This window comes from Polyodon spathula, chromosome 22 (genome assembly GCF_017654505.1).
Source record: "Polyodon spathula isolate WHYD16114869_AA chromosome 22, ASM1765450v1, whole genome shotgun sequence".
NCBI classification, from domain to species: domain Eukaryota; kingdom Metazoa; phylum Chordata; class Actinopteri; order Acipenseriformes; family Polyodontidae; genus Polyodon; species Polyodon spathula.
Genome location: NC_054555.1, coordinates 24,823,888 through 24,842,738, shown reverse-complemented (window position 1 = coordinate 24,842,738; position 18,851 = coordinate 24,823,888). Strand labels below are relative to the sequence as shown.

Genomic DNA, 18,851 nt, shown 5'->3' with positions numbered 1-18,851 from the left:
ACTTCACAAAAGTGGTCAAAATGTTAAATAAATAAATAAATAATATACATACACCTTACGTAAACAGTTGTAGCAACACATGGGAAAATGTAACACAGTAAAATAAAAAGGTCCTTATGTACCCTTTAACTAGACTGTGTTACATTGTAACAACACATGAATACAGATGTTTGTGTAGACATGTGGTTGTGTATTTACAATGTTATTACTCTGTAACTGCATGTGTAATTATCAGATATGCTTCATGTACATGCATTACTGTAGCTAATCCAGCTCATAGCAAAACCTGGAATGGTTCTGGCTGCTGTACAGTGGGGTTCATTTCATCCTTACACTAAACATAATGAGTGGATTGATATGCTGAGCTCGGTTTACCAATGGAGACACAATGGCACAGAGAAATGCAGGTTCCAAGCACATCCAATTTGGATCTTTCTACGGCTAATGCCAGCAGAAGTTATTGTCTGTGATGGTTATTATGGTCTGTTCACACTGAACCTGATATTAACAAAACTCATTTTAAACAACCCCACCCCCCCTCAAACAGAGGTTGAAAGCAACAATCTGTCATTCTGACCTTGGCTGGAATTGGAACGGTGACCTGGAGCTGAGAGGCTTCATTGTCAATCCGCTGAGCCCCCCATCCCTGTGGGGAGGTAATGGCTTTGATTACCTGCCAGAGCTGGCCCAGCTTAGAGGCAGGACTGGGATGAGAACTCTGGGACAGGCTCGCTACATGCACCTGAAGGGCTAATGGAATACTGAGGTTGTTCCGAAACACTATAAGAGAACGTTGACAGGTTAGCCTGGAGGACCTGGGATCAATGAACGTAATGTACATTGTCCAGCAGGTTATAATATCAAAGAAACTTGGGTTGTTATTCACTACAAATTGATAGCACAAGGGCATTGCAGAGACCCAGACTCTACATACAGTGTGTATTTTCCTTTCATATTCACCTTAAATCAGGTCTTCGTAGAACCTTAACTTTTTAAAATGATTATTCATTTCCAGAGCACCACAGGTCTGCATGGTCAAGGATGAATGTCACCTTATGAATGGTAGTTTAACAAGGGTTGCTGTTTCAATCTAATTTAGGGGAATAATGCTTAATCAGATTTTTACATAGGCCAAATATTTCCAACTGACCCCATTTGATAAACACTATTGCGTGTACAGTGATATTACAGACATTCTGTTTGTGGGTACCGTCAATATTTTTAACAGTACAGTACTTTATTTTTTATGTTTTTGTTTTTTCCCCCATCACTCCATAGATTTACAAAATGATGAAACATTATAAACAACATTGCTGGCTTACCTAAAGTTGTTATAAAACTACAGTATTTAGAGGTCATGGTTATAAAAAAAAATGCTATGTACCAAAACATTTTATAGACCATTCAATTTTTTATGTACTGTGTGCATTCAGGTACACTTCAATATTACAAAGTCATAAATAGGCCTATAAATGAATGAAAGTGTATTCCTATTGTAATGGAATAGAATGCACAAGCCCTTCAGATCATGCAAACATGGGTTTGTAACATTCTATGGTTTATCTGCCCTTTTACTCAGTAAAAAAATATTAAACAGGAAAGGATATTAAGGACAACAGGGAGCGTAATGCTGTCGACTGACATTAATGCAACTCTCAACTGGAACACCAAGGCTGATCAGATCAGGAATGCTAATAGCTTTACATTTCTATTGCACTGTTCATGCACTGAATCATTATGTGTTATCGTGACTATTCGTCTTGAAGTTTCAAGGACCATTCATCTTTTGAATTTGCTTTTTGTACAGTGTGTTAAACCTTGTCAAACAGGCCTTGAGCTGAAAGTACAGCATCAAATAAATTGAAACGTTTTGAGGAATTGTTCCTCACCTGTGACTCTTTCAGTCCATGGAAATCCAGGACCTTGATCCAGCTAGGTCCTTACATACTTCATTGAACATGTTGGTTTAATTGAGCTATTAAAGACCTGGTTCTAACCAGGCTTTGAGCTGGAATTCATTGACAGTGCTACAAGTTAGAACCAGAGGCCTAAAGGATGATCTCACAGGGGTAGTCTTCCAATGGGGAGCATCCAAAGAAAGGTCTGTTATAGTGAAGCACACACAGTTCAACCCAGTCAATTCAGAAATATATACAAGGACCTGCTTTTCAGTAGTATTTACACTTGATTGGTGTGAGCAAGGTTGTCTTTTGTTGATATCTAGGAAGCATTTGAATATATTCCCTTCCCCATGCAGCCTTCTTTTGTATTCTCAAGTACACACTTGATGCGTAAGCAGCACCACAAGTGCCAATGGCGGATGATGCTTCCCTATGTTAGCGTGATTTATCACAGGCAGCTGTCACGGCCATCCTTTACAGCCACTCCAACACTTCAGCATCTTTAATCTTGAACTGGGGAGTGGATAAATCACACATCTCATCAACCCCCAATCCGTATGCAGGAAACTCAATCTCAGTGCAATGATAAAAGTTTACTTTGCAATATGACTTGTTTGACAATGTGAAAATGTATCCAATAACATCTATCATGTGCTGCTTCCTCCAAAATACTAGAGGCAGTGATCGCTTTACAGCAACGTTTCGCAATTCAAATGGAAACCTTCCCTTCCTAAGACTTTTGCCCTGTGTTTTTGTCTTCTATTTTGAAACTTTGTGATAAAAAGAGAAACTTATCAGTTTTGTCAAAGGGGTTTCCTGAAAAAGAGATGCATCATCTCAACAAGGTTATGCTCGTAAAACATTACAAAAAAGGATTATTATATTATAATACTCTAAATATACTTATCACTAACAAAGTGATCACAAGGGGAATGCAATTCTACTTGAGAAGTTAAATGAGATTTATCTCACAGCAAGGTACCAGTAGTTCTGTAGGAGTTAACCGAAATGGCTGGTTTCACAGAACCCAATTAGCACTAGGCTTACCTATACTTTACCTGAAGGAACATCACTGGCTGGTGCTTTTCAAGGTCTGTGAAACCAGTTGTTAGTCGGATAAGCACTTTTCAAAGTGCAAATTAATTCATTCATTATGGGAAAATGAGTTGTATAAAATACTAGACACAGAAGAAATTTTTTAAAAAGGCTATAAAAAAAGAAGCAAATCTGACGTTTATGTTATATGTTTAAAATGTGCAGTGCTGTTTGCTTAGAGTTAATGAGCTTTTAAAAATATACTGCAGTACAGAAAAATGTAATAAATGCTCAGTGAAGCACTGCTAAACTTTTATTGGATTCTATTCATCTTTCTGCCCCAACATGCTGCAGAAAGCCCTTCAATTAATTAATTAAGCCACTGAAAATGTTACATGTGGTTCTGGAGGCAGTGGGGAATAACTGTTAATACATTCTGCAAGGGGCAATTACGCTTGTTTACTATTATATATACATACATATATATATATATATATATATATATATATATATATATATATATATATATATATATATATATATATATATATGTGTATATATATATATAATGTGTGTTATGTTAAACTTTTTTCTGCAGTGAAGAATTATTGCTATTTTTTTCATAAATGTAAATTTTACTGCTCAAGTAAGAAACTCCCTATCCGCACTCAATAAATGCAAGGCAGAAAAAGCATACTGTGATAATGCACTAAATATGCTTTTATATTCAGGCTTATTATGGTTAATGTGATGAGTTTAAGGTACCTCATAAAAATAAATTCAGAAGCAATTGGGTGTAAAAATTAAGCAGACTTGGGAATAGGAACCTACTGTTGAGCAGAGGTGTTTAACTTGTAGTTGTAATTCTCAGCATCAAACCCATCCATACTGGTTAATTTCACATGGTGAGATTTGGCAGGATTCCGTTGGAACCTCACTAGATTTCAATTGTTCAAGCAACAGATGAGCAGAAAAAGAACAAACAGAAAAGGTATAACAAGATGATCAGAATGAGTTGATTACTTCTTTCACTTCTTCAATATAGTAGCCCTAAAACGTTTAAGATCTTATTTCATTTTTCAACAACTGCCTATATTTAATAGCAAGCATCTACTATATTGCCTCAGCCATCTGCAGTGTTAATCCATGTTTTGTATGTACAATTTTGGGAACAAAGAATACAATGGATAAAAATCTCTGGTACATTCCCAAGACTGTATCACCAGAAACTGGATCCAATATATCCAGTAATGTAAAATATTACATTTTGACAACTTACAAACAGGTAAGAATATTATGAATAATAGTAATTCTTATGTCCATTACTGCCACAGGTTTAAACAGTTACCAACATGAAATCTCAATTATTAATACTCGGTGTATGTACAGTATGTACCTTGAGCAGTTTCACACATGCTGAAGAGGCCGACCCAACAATCTCCCCATTGGAGTGGCTGGCTCAGCATGCTGCTGGAACTGGACAACAGCCCAGAATAACTCTCAGCAGTTTGTCTTCAGTTAAAATATTATTGTAAAGATGGGGCGGTCAGCTTGACTTAGGTATGAGTCTGCATCAGAGAAGACAGAATAAAGTGTAAGCAGAGCCATTTGGCGGCCCTGTTTCAATTCTGTCTCATTTCATAAGCGATATTGATGGGATTGTCTCAAAAGAACAGAAATGGAAACTTTGTAACTGTATAATTCTCAATAGGTTGATGAGTTAATATTATTGACATCAACATAAGACACATACTTGCCTCTTGAATACAGAGCTTGCTCTTTTTATTAAATTCAATGGGCTGAGACGACAGAGATTGATATGAATGGAAAAGTTATTTTTACAATACCTTTTTCAGCAACCATTTTTGCAAGTGCTGACCAAATAAAACAAAATATAATTTTATAATAAAATTACAATCTGACTTTTCTTAAGGTAGAAAAGTGTACTAATACATTCATGCAGTTGTATCCAAGTACTGTATTCTCACTTGGGATCGAATGACCCATTGTATGTTGAGTGTAATCCTACATGCTTTTGTGTCTCAAACTGTATTTAGTAAATATAAAGTGGTTGATGCACTGCGGTCTTTGCATCATAAAATGTTTTTATAACTTTATAAATAAAGCATGAATGTGGAATGCTGCCAGCAATATTTCTCATTCATTTATGTATTTTAATGGATATACACAGGAAATATATTCAAAGGTAATAGGGGGAAAATCTGCTCAAAGAGCCAAGATATACACCACACGTTACCTTTACCCTTGCAAAAGTTTTACCATCTTTCTTAGATCAATTTTTTCAGGAACATTTAAAGCTGCAGTAACCTTAATATGCTTGAGTTCTTTTTCTAACACGAATAGCTAAGCTATGACAAAACTACAGACTATTATTAACCATTAACCATTTTTTCTCACGACCATTTCTATTGTGTCTGCAGGATCAATACAATATCATTTTCACAGCTCCATGGAGCTAGTAACACACCGTTTTTCAGTCTGGGTCCAAGGCCCACCCATATCAACAATGTAAAGCTGTGCAAAGTTTCAGGCAGGAAACATGAAATACACCTGCAAATATGATTTGACTAACAGGAAAATATTTTCATTCATCACCAGAAGTCGAGCAGACATTGGAGATAAATCCTACATTCGTGGTAACCTTCATTCAGTGGAAGTTACCATAAGCGTTCAAGTCTAATATGAACCTCTCTTTGCAGTCTATTGCGTTTACCTGCTCCACAGAACCTCCACCTCTGTCATTTTTCAGCCTCGGCAGGGGAGTTGACAGTCAGTTATCTCCCTGTTAATCAAAAGTTGAAGGCAACATCAGCAACAACTGGGCTTGCACCAAAACCAAGCAAGACAAAAATGCTGTGATATATGCTTTTGTCAGGCTGTTTTAAACTGTCCTTGTCTCTTACATACAGCACTAATGCAGCATACCATTGGAGATCGCCAATGATAACTTACCACACAATGAGTGTTGTAGGAGCTACTCATGCTCAGCCCGCAGCTGACTCCTAAGATCCCTGATCCCTTTATTATCTGATTGTTTTTCAGAGCTTTTTGTTCTATCTGTCTGAGGCACTGATAATCTTCCAATCCAGACCTGCAATCTGAATTTTATTGCAGATTAAGTAAAGTAACTGTTACACCTGTTCGCTGCTTAATGTACTTGATTAATGGGATGCAAGAAGTTTATGATGCCTCTGTCTGAAACAGATATGACAAAGGGGTTTTATAACGTGCGGAGCTGCTTAGAAAGTGGAGTTCAATTATTTACATTCCTCCTTGAGCCTGTTGTCAAAGTCAGAGCAGTTTTACTTACTCAGCCTGCACTTAGGGAGGCAATAACACAGGGAGTTAATGGTCTGTAAATTACACTACTGTTTAAACTAAGAATATTGATGGAGTGGATACGCATAACTAGATAATGTCTTCTGGGAATTCAAAAATACATTTTGTCTCAAATATGGAAAAGTTACATTCAAAATTCAAATGTAATAAATTGCCTGGGAGATCACAGGAAAATATTAATGTTTAATACATTATTAAATGAACACAAAAGCCATAATTCTATTTAAAGGTTTAGGCATACATTTTTGTATTAGAACTTCTTTCTGTATTATTATGGGATTATGTCCTTACCAATCACAAAACCACAAGATATAATTGTACCTTTTGAATATATAATGCACAGCAAAGTTGGCTGTCGAACTTATAGTGTCGGCTCTTTCATGGGTACAAAGTATAGTTGCAGCAGTACACTGGTTTTACTTGGTTAAGTAAACAGTCTGAAATTCATCTATGTGTTACTGAGTGTGTTCTCTCCTCCCTGCTCCAGGTGTCAGACAGGTGTGACTACGTCTATGTGAACGGGAAGGAGATGAAGGGGAAGGTGAAGATGGCGGTGAATTTCACCTACGAGTACCTGAGCGCCCAGCTGGAAATGACTGTGTGGATCCCTCGGCTCCCCCTGCAGATAGATGTGTCTGACACTGAGCTCAGCCAGATCAAAGGCTGGAGGGTCCCTGTGGCCAACAAAAGGTAGGTTTATAACTACCAGGGCTGTACACCCTGCCTTGCAAGGAGGTAGGTAAAATAAAGCTTCTGTAGGGTAACTCATAGGTGCACATCTGTATTTCCACCTATAATAAGCAGTCGAGGGTAGCGCAGAGTGTGGCTCTTATGTACTTTACTTTCTCTAGCAGAGGGAGGCTTTATCATTGCACAGGACCTGTTTTGCTGGGATTCAATCACACAGCACTAAAGCAAGTACTCATCTTTGATTTTTGTTAAGGCCAAGCTGGGACAATGATGACGAGGATGAAGATGACAGGAAAGGGAGGGGATGCACGCTGCAGTACCAGCACGCTATGGTAAGGGTCTTCACACATTTCGTGGCCGAGCAGTCTGACCCACGTGAGCAGCTGACCTACTTCCTGGGCCCTGACTGGCAGCTTGATATCACAGAGCTGGTCAGATACTTTCTGAAAGTGGAGGACCCGAGGATAGCCAGACTGCAGGATGGGAAGATTCTAGCTGGCCGCGACATAGGGGTGACCACAATTCAGGTAAACCTAAATATAAAATGCATAGGACACTAAATGACAGTTTTGGAGTGTTCACACAGTGATAAACTATTTGGCCACATGCTGGTCAGTTCTTTATTAAACTATTCTGGAAATGTATTGCCTAACCTTCAGAGGCTTCAAATAGTTCCCACATATTAAGAAAATGCATATTCTTCCTACTGCAAAATTGAGCAACAAAATGATTTCCTAATAAATTGCATGCATGGAAAATGCACTGCACTCCTAATATGTTAAAAATGTACTTGCTATGGACAAGCATTTAAATAACGAGACTTTGCTTAACAGCATTGGGCTTCACTGTTCCTTTAACCTGGTCAGCTCTGTTATAAAGTGTAGGCATTGTAACAGTACTGAATAACTCTGACTGAGCATGTCTTCAGGTGCTGTCCCCTCTATCAGACACCATCCTGGCTGAGAAGACGGTGACAGTGCTGGATGACAAGGTGACCATCACTGACCTCGGGGTGCAGCTGGTCACTGGGCTCTCACTGTCCCTTCAGCTCAGCACAGGAAGCAACAGAGCCATCATCGCCACGACAACCACGCAGGAGCTGCTTCACAGCCCTAAACAGGTAACTAGGTAGTTTAGTAAATTGTTTCCGGATTAATTAATCCACAGTTTAATTTTAATTTATTCAGGAATTAACAGAATAAATCTGGCAGTAATAAGTGTAACTGCATTAACTTGGTAATTGCTTAATTTTGGTCCCTATTGTACTAGGTTTCATTGCTTTGCAGTGAATGGTCCCCTCGCCCCGCCCCGCCCCGCCCCGCCCCGCCCCGCATCATCAGGGGCTGCCGATGTCTTTATAACCACCCTGTAGCACAGAGCTGTATTACTGTGGTTATTCTGAATGGCACCCTCTTGTGGATTTTTAAATTACTGAAAATAGTAGCAGTATTTTTTTTATTTTTTTTGCATTCCTCTGTATGGAAATGTGTTACCCCAATTTAAGAGACCAGTTTGTCCTCAGTGTAGCACAATTTAAAATGCCAATTACGGTTACGCTGATTAAGAAAGCATCTTGATCTTTCCATGGAATTAGGAGAACCTCGTCAGGAACTGCAGGGGATTAAGAGAAAAAAGTAATCAGCTCATTAAAGGTCGAATTCAACATATCAATATAGGTTTTTTATTAAAAGGGGATTTGTGATTTTAAAAGCCCCGTTTTGCATTAAAACCTCTTGAGAATCGAAAGCTCAGTTAAATGTGATACCTGTTCAAAATGAGCTTTGATCTTCATTCTACATCAGACTGACAATCAGATCACACACGATTGACCTGGTGTATCACATTGAGTTTGTTAAATTTTTAACAACATTAAAATTGCACTATTTTTTTTTCTTGTTCTTCAGGAGGCAGTGATCAGTGCAAGGATCCAGTTCAGTGATGGCTCCATGGCTCCACTTGACATCTACGACCCCAGCTACTTCACCCTGGCTGTGACCTCGCTGGACAAAGAGGTGGTCTCTGTTCGGAAGGACCCTCGAATGAACACTCCAGTTGTGGTTGCTGAGGGAGAGGGGCAGGGAGATCTCGTCAAGGTGGAGATGGTGATTAGTGAGGTCTGTCAGAAGTCTAAGAGGAAGAGCACTCTGTCAGTTGGGAATGGGAGCCTCAAGGTCAAATTCGCTACAATTGACAATCGAGCTAAGGTCGGCAGCAGCAGCGACTACGGTATTGATGGCAGAGAGTTAGAAAACAACGAGAGCGTGCACCAGCAGAAGACTGGAACGGAGGGGCGGTACTATGGGAGCTCTGTCTCAGACCGCAAGGAAAGTGCCATGAGGAAAATCGCCACAACGGCCAAGTCTGTCAACCGCGATCTTGACGGGGGCAGCATTTCCAGCAACGTCAGTCAAGACCACGATAATCTCATTGACTACACCAACTTCCCTTCACAGGTAGATATATCAAACAGTGGGGGGGCCGTGAAAGAGAATGAGCTGGCTCAATCTCCCCGAGTGCTGACTGATCTAGAGATTGGCATGTATGCTCTGTTGGGCGTTTTCTGCTTGGCCATCCTGGTGTTTCTTGTGAACTGCGTGTCCTACATGCTGAAATTCAGACACAAGCAAGCTTCAGTGCAAGGTCAAGACAACATGAACCACACGCATGACTGGGTGTGGCTCGGGACTGACGCTGAGCTAGTGATGAACGTGGCGGATGCTCCAGCCCAGCATGATAAACACAGCACCACGGTCATAGACATCGCGTTGGGCTTGGAGAATGGTGCTAACCTGCTTAGCGGGACGCTGCAGAAAACTGAACAGGGCCACATACTCGGCTCTGGGAGCATCCTCAGAACCAAACACAAAAGTGAATCAATAACCTCGCCCACCACAAAAAGAAAGAGGGTCAAATTTACCACTTTTACTTCAGTTTCCGTAGACAGTGGCCGACCATCCAGCAACGCCATGTTCATGGACCACGAGGATATTAAATGGGTCAGCAAAGAGTTAAATGGCATGAACTCCAAAGATCAAGAACATGTAGAAAAAGAACAAAAAGACCACTTGTAATGTCATTTGAATGTGTTGGGTTTTGGTTGCATTTTTTTTTTCACCTTTCTGCCTTCAGTTTTTGGTAAAGAGATGGGGATTAATTTAATCTGGAAAGGCTAATCTACACACCCTGTAATCCTCTGCGTGGTGCTGTATTTGTTAAGGACACAAACATCAAGTGCTTGCTGGGAATATCTACATCATTTAGTCTATATCAATAGTCATCAATAGTCTTCCATTTGGTTGCAGCTCAGCCCTCTTTCAAATACAAAATATAAAAAGAGACACGATACAGAAGACTAAAATGATACAATTTTTTTTCTCAAGTGCTAAAAATCACAGCTGCTTGCGTATATGTTTGTGGGTTCCCTTTAATCAGGAAACAATCGTAAAAATCATGATGTGTCAGAGAATGCGTTGAACTGACGCCTTTTTTTTTCTTCTACGAAATCTTAAGATTTTAATTAACCAGAAAGGTGCTTTGCTGAAAGCAAATCTGGGTTAATTTATGTTCCAAAGGAGATTTTTTTAAAAAAAGGGAAAATAAAGTAATATACTACAAGATATTTGGTGTTTTGGTTTACAGTAGTACTAAACGACAATTGGTAATACATTAAAACAACAGTTTTGAGCGGAAGTCTTTGTCATTGTTTTTCAGGTTATGCCTGTTTGGTTTAATAGTACAACATGTGGAGGTTTAGTGAGAAGAACCAGTCTAGCACAGTGATGAAGGGTTTCACAGCCCATGGTGAGCACCAATCTCAGCTACCTAATGTTACCTTGGAGTCAAGTAAATGAGTGCCTACTGGGGTCAAACCAGATGATTTTCTAATTTCCACTGTTTGAAAATCTCCATGGAGTATGAATAGAAAAGGAAAGTTCTGTGTGAGTTTGGAAGTGACTGTTGCAACTTCTGCTGTTGTCACTTTTCCCAGGCATAGCTATGCAGAAACACACTTAGAAACATGCATGGTGTTATGTGCATACAAACCAAAACACCCTCCCACCTGCATGCAATTCTTAAAGGAGATCTTAGGGAGGTTTTTTTTTTTCATTTAAAAATGTAAAAATGTATATATTTATAAACAACAGGGTCACTAAGAATAAAATTAGCTTGAAAGGACACTGGTGTGCATGTTCTTTTTGTCACCAATTAAAACTTGCGCTCACTATCCTGTATTCACATAGCAGTATAGCAGTAAGAGAATAATGGGATTGATCAGTATTTTTTTTTGTTCTTGATTTATGCCCTCACAAGCTAAAAATCTCTTCCAAGTTTCAGGTATCTGAAATCCTCCCATGGGAAACAATTTTCTCAGATACACTAATGAAATCCTCCCTCCTCCTTCCTAATCTTTTTTTGACAGCGACCTTGGGAAGTTTTCTAGACATGTATTTCTCATGACGGCTTTAATAGCCTCCAGGATTGTTTTGTTTCAAAGTTAAAAATAAAACTTTTACATGTCTATTTATCGCCCTTTAAAAAATCCATTACACAGCGTTTCCAGAATGCTAGCTTTTCCTTAAGCATTAAAAGGGGTATAGCTAGCTGACATCATTCATAATGCTTAGCGCTTTCCCCTGATCGAGAAGTTGCCTTGTTGACTTTTTACCCCACTGCACGCATTATCAAGATCCGGTAAATCTTGTACTGCCTTTTGAAGTTAGAAATTAACTTGCTATGTCCTGACCTTGACAAGTGTTTGCACATTACGGTAAATAGACACAGGATGACATACAGTGAATAGATCGAAGGGGAAACACATACACCATGCTCAAAAGCTTGACAGCCTGAGGATTTGCTTTGTACAGCTAAAAAAAAAAAATCCTTATGAATAAAGAAAGGCTTGAACACACAACTCTTTCACAAATGGCGACAGTACAAATGTTGTTTCATTTCTCCAGGTTTGACATTTTCCCACAACAAACTTACATCCCAGCACTATCTGTTGCTTGACATGGAAATTACTTTGATTGAATTGTTTTAGTCAAGCATGTATGGTGACAGAGGATGCACAAAACTACTGTATGTTGTAGAGTTTACAATAGACTTCTCACCACACAGCTCAGATTAACTACCACCGACACTAAGATGCAACATATGCACACTCTGATGAAAAGGCTCTGCTCAAATCTAATACAAATCTTCCACACCTGATACCTGAGGATCAAGGGGACATTCCTAATTAACGTGCATGATCAGAATCTGAATTTGGTCCAAACGCTACAGGCCCAACTCAAAAGATGATCCTTATTGGAGCATAGACACGATCTGTTAGATTGAAGGCAAGGGGGCTGAATATCAGCCAAACATTCTACACCAAAGTGCCCTGGCTTCGGTCTCTTTATTATTTGTTGATTGTAGTTAAAAGCAAAGCTCCCCACTGTGCTTTCACTGGTGATTCATTCATTTTGAAATGAGCTTATAGCACAGTGCCAACAACAAAATGGCCAGTCAAATCTTCCGATTATGACTACAAATAGAATTACTGCGGCATTTTCTGATAACCTTTTTCTACTAAATGTATTTTTGTTTTTGAAAGTTATAACTCAGAACGTGTTGCATTATTGCCTGCAAGCATTCGGTTGCCTGGTGTAATGTCGGATACACTTGAGCTGCGTTTGGCAGTGAAAGCTTGGCTTAGTTCTTCTTGGCAGTTTGTAAATGGGACTATGTCGATTCATGGCTTTGCTGAGTCTTGGAACGCCATTGTTCTTATCTAGTGTATTTATTTGCAGAATGGAAAACGGAAGTGTGATACAATGTAAAAGCATAGACTTTGCACGAGTGATTGGAGCAGCCTGTCTTACAATTTACTATTAATGGGAGATGCAATGCCAAGGGGTTCTTATGGGCTTTTAAAGTCATTTATCTGTGTAGATTAAATGTCCGCAGTGAGTCTGCTTTTCAATTCTTACCTTTTTTAACCTGGTTAATCTTCAAAATGAAAACCAGTAGGGATCAGGAAAAATGCAAAAATAGATTAGCTGATAACCCAAGCAAATAAATCACATAGTGCTTTGATAAGTAAATGTACCTCTGTGACATTGTGAGATCCCATTTAAGGTCAATGGTGAACACTTTGGAGTTTACTATTTATATTTGATACCCCAAATGTAGAGCATTTCACATTGCCAAGGAATCTAGCTGGATTACATCAGCCTATTTTTGGGGGGCAATCACAGATAGGTGGCTGGTGCAATCAAGGGTACTGTCTGGTGTTCTTAAAGGCTGTTGCTTGTCACAGTCTGGTATAGGTTGATCAGAACAACTCCATAGTAATTTATTGTTCTTAGAGAATTGTAAACAATAATACTCGGATCATTAAAATAAATGAATACACTGAAGCTTGTACTTCACTTTCATTACCATGTGTTAAATCCATATGGTCCTTCAATTGTTATGATTCTTAGAAATATATTACCTATTAAAATGCCTATAAGCTATTACAGCCTAATTATCTGTAGTAAAGTCAATCCTTTGTTGTCAGTGTTGAACTTTGGTGTTATCTACTGTACTGTGCTGCTAGGGCTAATTGATTTCGAAGGGCTTCCCCCGCCCCCACCAAATAAATGTATAATTTGTTCTGGCCTGTGAAAACAACACACAGTGCCTTGACATGTTTATCTTTAAAGCACAGAAGGAATTCTTACAGACTTTGCCTTCTGTATGAAACAGAAGTAGATATGAAAAATCCCTGAATGGTCAACCAGAGCATCTCAAAGAACTGAAAAATAACCCTTGAATGCAAATGATATCCACAAAATGACCGAACAGATATATGACAGAAAAAATGGGTGAATTACCAGCTAATGGCCAAATATTGATCTCAGGCGTTATCACAGAAACTGCAGCACTTTACCTTTCATCTCAATGCTTGTTCTGTGGATTAATTTAATTATACGAAACCACTGTTAAAATCGCTACAAGCGTGATGATTTGTCTTCAAGTGTGTGAACTATGGGGAATGAAGCATGGAAAGGGTGCCACCACTGGTAAATATCAAACGCAGCATTTCAATTGCATATAACTGTTATTATGTTCAACTTAATTGTAATAGTAATACCATTACACTGCAGTTTCCCATGGTTCTATTTATACTGTGGGTTTACCATAATCATGATTTACCATGTTATGCTAACACTGTTTACTATACTTGTCTGATTTATTACACTTTGCTCTGCTTTTACAATGGCAGTGTCAATAATAATGTCAATCAATCCCACCAGGAAGCAGCCCATAGTGATGGCTTTTAGCAACCTCCTCACCAGTAAGAATAACCCAATACCTGTGTCAACAAACTCCGTTTCTCAGGAGACACAGACAGCCACCATCATGTGGAGCCCTTCTCATTGCGATTCACTATTTCTGTAATTGACCTTTAAAATGTTGCAGGAGTCCAACGGCACAGACCTGTCAAAAATATGAAGTGTAAAAAAAAATTAAAAATTAATCCAGTTTGGTGGCACTGAACCATTAAAGAGTCAATTTCTACACTGTAGCTCCCAGGCAATAAGGTTAAAGATACGGAAGCCAATGCATTGTGACGTCACTGCACTGTGTTTAAACTCAGAACTATTCTCTTCTAAACCACTAATGCATTGTGGGACAATGTATAAGCGGGCTGTTTGGATGGTAGTAACAATAATTTGCAAGTTTAAATAACTAAACCGTGTACCTAAATTGAGTTCTGCTACATTAACAAGTGTCACAAGATTTGTTTTTAATGGCATGTATCGCTTATCTATTTGCTACATTTTCAAGAAGGCAGTGATTGAGATGGCTTTATTTTTTAAATAATCATGTCTATAACAATACACAGACGTTAATAAGACTCCCATTTCACAGCAGTTTCATCCATTACAGGTTTTACTACAAGCTTGATTAGTCACTGTATAGATAAAAAGCTCAGATGTGTCTTATTAAACTCACAGTAAAGCCAGGAATGGATCAAATTGCTATGCAATAGGAGGCTGATTTCCATCCCTGCAATATATCGAATACAGTGCAGTACAGTAAATAAACACATAGATGCCAAAAGCCTTCTTACCGATTGGTTTAACAAAGACAAAAAGCTTTCTCATTGGCTTAGACACTTGCCTTTCTGACTCCAGTCATTTTTTTTCACAGTACGAATATCAGTTAGTAATAAATTTATATTTAATTTTTCATCAAACCATAGAAATTTCAAGAAATGTAAACACATTAAAAAAATGTATAAAACCATTATTTGTATTATTACTTTAATAAAAAAAACAGACCCCAGCGGATAACTAAACCATAGTATAAACGGTCAAAACTGAAAAATTGTTTAATTAAAATATAATACATACAGTACAGAAGTAGCCCCTCATGTACCTCACTTTGCAAACTGATATGTACATTTATGTTTACAATTAATCCGCTTTTTTGACAATCAAACCACTGATTACTGTTTTAAACCGTAGTAAAAAAGAAAAAAAAACACCACTTCTGTCTCTTCATCAATTAAAAAAAAGGATTCATAATCATCATAGGTGTCAATGTAGGTGTTCAAGGAGCTGGTGAGCTGAGCTCAGTGCAGGTGTTCAAGGAGCTGGTGAGCTGAGCTCAGTGCAGGTGTTCAAGGAGCTGGTGAGCTGAGCTCAGTGCAGGTGTTCAAGGAGCTGGTGAGCTGAGCTCAGTGCAGGTGTTCAAGGAGCTGGTGAGCTGAGCTCAGTGCAGGTGTTCAAGGAGCTGTGGAGTCGAGTTCAGTGTAGTAGGTGTGGAGCTGAGCTCAGTGCAGGTGTTGTAGGAGCAGAGTTGAGTTGAGCTCAGTGTAGGTGCTGAAGAAGCTGCTGGTAGGTGATCCTCTCCTTCTCTCTGCTGTGCTGCTCCCTCACATAGGCCCTGGCACTGCAAACAATCCGTTCCCGTAATGAGGACTCCCTGATCAGCCTCTTGGAGAGCTCAATGAACTCCTGCCCAGAAATCAAAGGATGAGGTTAACCAAAAACTAACGCTGTAAGGAACAGTATTTTACAAAAATGTTTTATGAGGATCTTGAGTTGCTTCATAAGTTATAATATACATTGTAAATATAACTGAAGTCTTTTGGTGAAAATCAATGAACATTTTTAAATGAATACAAAGGTTCACTGAAACTTAAATAATTTTTTATTTTAAAGGTTGCAAATGTATGCATTTGGATACATTATTTCACTCTTTCTTGATGACTTTTGCATTATTTTATGGGTAAATATGAGACATCGTCCATTACAATCAATGCGTAATATATACAATCCCAATATGATAGGTCATGTTCAAAGATAACATTCAATTCAATGACTGTTAGAATCGTATGTAAACTTAACATTGGAGAGGGAAAGATGATAAAATGGCCATGTATTTACCTTGAATGACCCCATCATTCTGACAATCTGTTTCTTACTAACACACTGAAAGTTAGGAAAAGAACATCTGCCAGTTCAAATCTGATCGACATGCCTAATAAAACTTCATTAACCTTTTCTGACGGCAGCCACTTACACATATATACCGATAAAAGGGAATTAAACATTAAAAATGAATTCAAATTATTTTGTTAATAGAAACCCAAAAGGGCAAGGAAACTATTAAATGGGATTTCCATTCTGCTAGAGTTAGCACTGTGCTGGATGAGAGCCTCTCTGTGTTAAGGAAGCTTGATTTGCCTTCCAAGAAGCATCAGCTGGTGGAGGATCTGACCTCACAGTACGAGTGTAGTTTTGGTGTTGCAAAAACCTCCCAGGGGCACTCAGCTGTCAGTAGTGTATGAAGTGGTGTTGGTGGCTTTGTACTTTACACCGTTTTCTTCATATGACTGGACCACTACTCAGCAAATACCTCAGCTCAGTGCTGGACTTATTGATCATTAGAATACAGGGATCTTTGGCTAACGTGTGTCAAGAAAGTCTACGACATTTCTAGAAAAACTGGACCAACATGACACGTGGCCAGTATTTAGATCAGCCCCTGCTGTACCCTGTGTGGTTACCTGAGGGCTTGAGAATAGGAGTCCTGTATCTTCATGTATTACTATGGCTGCATTCCCTGGGATGTTTCTTGCCAGTACTGGTACTCCCAGATGCATTGCCTAAAAAAATGTAAATTGAAATACATTAGAATGGCGTGTCGCAGGTATGGACCCTACACTTCAACAGCTGTGGACGAACACAAATTGCATTGAGAGGTCTCAGATTAAACCTTTTTAGGATCTAATGAATTGGATAATTTGGGCCAGATTCTTAAAGCTTGTTTTTGGCAAAGTTTATTTTTCTTATAGGAATGCAATACATTTTTTTTTTTTTTTTTTTTTTTAATTAATGAGGACCACTTGCAATCTCTGTTATTTATGGTTTGGTACTGCAGTTCATATTCATTTATATACATGAACCAATGAGGGTAAACTGAACAGATTTAATTTGTTCCAAATGCAGTGTGTTAAACATTTAAAATCAGAAATTACAAGTGTGTCATTGCTATCTTTATACAAATATAATAAGTCAAAATAATCTCTCTGTACCACAGTACTCCACAGCCTAGCAAGTCAACCTGTCTTTAGCACTGGCTCTATGGGGAAGCAGGGTACTATGAGCTCAAATCTGAAGGTGTCTTGAGGGCAAAACAAGACAATATTCTGTTCATATTTATTGATCTAAAATAGATTCAATTCAGTGGATGATATGAATGTGTAAATCTGAGATTAACATGGTCCTGATTTACCACAATATACCATTGCCAGACCATGCTCTGTATATGGCACCACAGCAAACTCCTGTTCGACTTACACATATCTTCACCCTGGAGTTTCAGAACATGGTTCATCACAACCACTTACTGCTACACCACGAGTCACCACGGAACAATCAGCAAAGGTACCATGGGTTTACGGAATATCTGGGGAGTAAAGCAATTCCTTCTCCTAGAGCGGAATGCAGTCTGGACCAGAGGGCCTGGATGAAGGTTACTGTACCTCCAGGACTGCGGCTGACATGCCCTCGGAGATGGAGCTGTTCACCAGGGCGAATGATCTCCTCATGGCAGCGTGCAGTTCCTCCTGTGACCTCTCCGGTGCTAGGAACACCCCCCTCGCTCTGAAACGACAAGGTCAGAGCCAAGGGGCCTGACTGTCACATATCCACACTGGAAAGCCCTTCAGATAAACCGGGCTCCCGCCTACTCTGCAGTGGACATCAATGATCCCACTGACATCTCCTGAAGTAGAGCAGCAGTGTTAACTTGCAAACTTTTTATAAACAAAACATCTTCTAGTAATTATACGCGGTAGAAATTGTTTTTTTTCCAAGAAACGTGTCGACTTGTTAGAGTGACAACAACCATTGCCATGTTAAAATCTTATTTTGCAGTGTTCTAACTATAGCCTACAAAATACAATAGTTATACTGTTTGTCCTTCATCACTAAAATGTATAGTGTCTGATTGCGAGTTAAATTAGATCCTCTGTGAGGACGGACAAATGGGGTGCTAATAAGAGGCTAACCTTGATGGGCCAAGCAGCCTTTCCTTGTTCTCAAACATTTCTTATGAGTTTTTTTTTTTTTTTTTTTAAAAAAGACGCTGCAGATATTAAGGTATTCAAAGTAATCTGGTATGATTCAGGCAGAGCAATCAATACTTTAAGAGAATTCTGTAAGCATTACTAATTCTAAGAAATGCTAGCAGATAATGCAGCAAATCTGATGTGTTACTGTTGTTTGGAAAACAATAAACGCAGTTAATGCACAGCACCAAAGGAAACCTGAGCACTGTTTACTGCATATCAGTTGAAAGTCTTAGCTTCAAATCCTCTGA

At 38.8% G+C, this 18,851-nt stretch overlaps 2 protein-coding genes across 2 annotated transcripts in view; one reads left to right on the top strand and one right to left on the bottom strand.

The window, feature by feature from the left end:
• Positions 1-10,335, top strand: part of LOC121297041 (transmembrane protein 132D-like) — a 45,327-nt gene extending 34,992 nt beyond the window's left edge. Inside the window, exons 6-9 of the mRNA XM_041223052.1 lie at positions 6,784-6,986; positions 7,240-7,513; positions 7,915-8,106; positions 8,891-10,335. Of these exons, the coding sequence (XP_041078986.1) occupies positions 6,784-6,986; positions 7,240-7,513; positions 7,915-8,106; positions 8,891-10,057 (1,836 nt within the window). The 3' untranslated portion in view covers positions 10,058-10,335. The remainder of the gene's footprint in view (positions 1-6,783; positions 6,987-7,239; positions 7,514-7,914; positions 8,107-8,890) is intronic.
• Positions 10,336-15,832: 5,497 nt separating this feature from the next.
• Positions 15,833-18,851, bottom strand: part of glt1d1 (glycosyltransferase 1 domain containing 1) — a 24,918-nt gene continuing 21,899 nt past the window's right edge. The window contains exons 10-12 of the mRNA XM_041223893.1: positions 18,013-18,133; positions 17,035-17,133; positions 15,833-15,979 (exon numbers count right to left, since the gene is read on the bottom strand). Coding sequence (XP_041079827.1) covers positions 15,833-15,979; positions 17,035-17,133; positions 18,013-18,133 — 367 coding nt within the window. The remainder of the gene's footprint in view (positions 15,980-17,034; positions 17,134-18,012; positions 18,134-18,851) is intronic.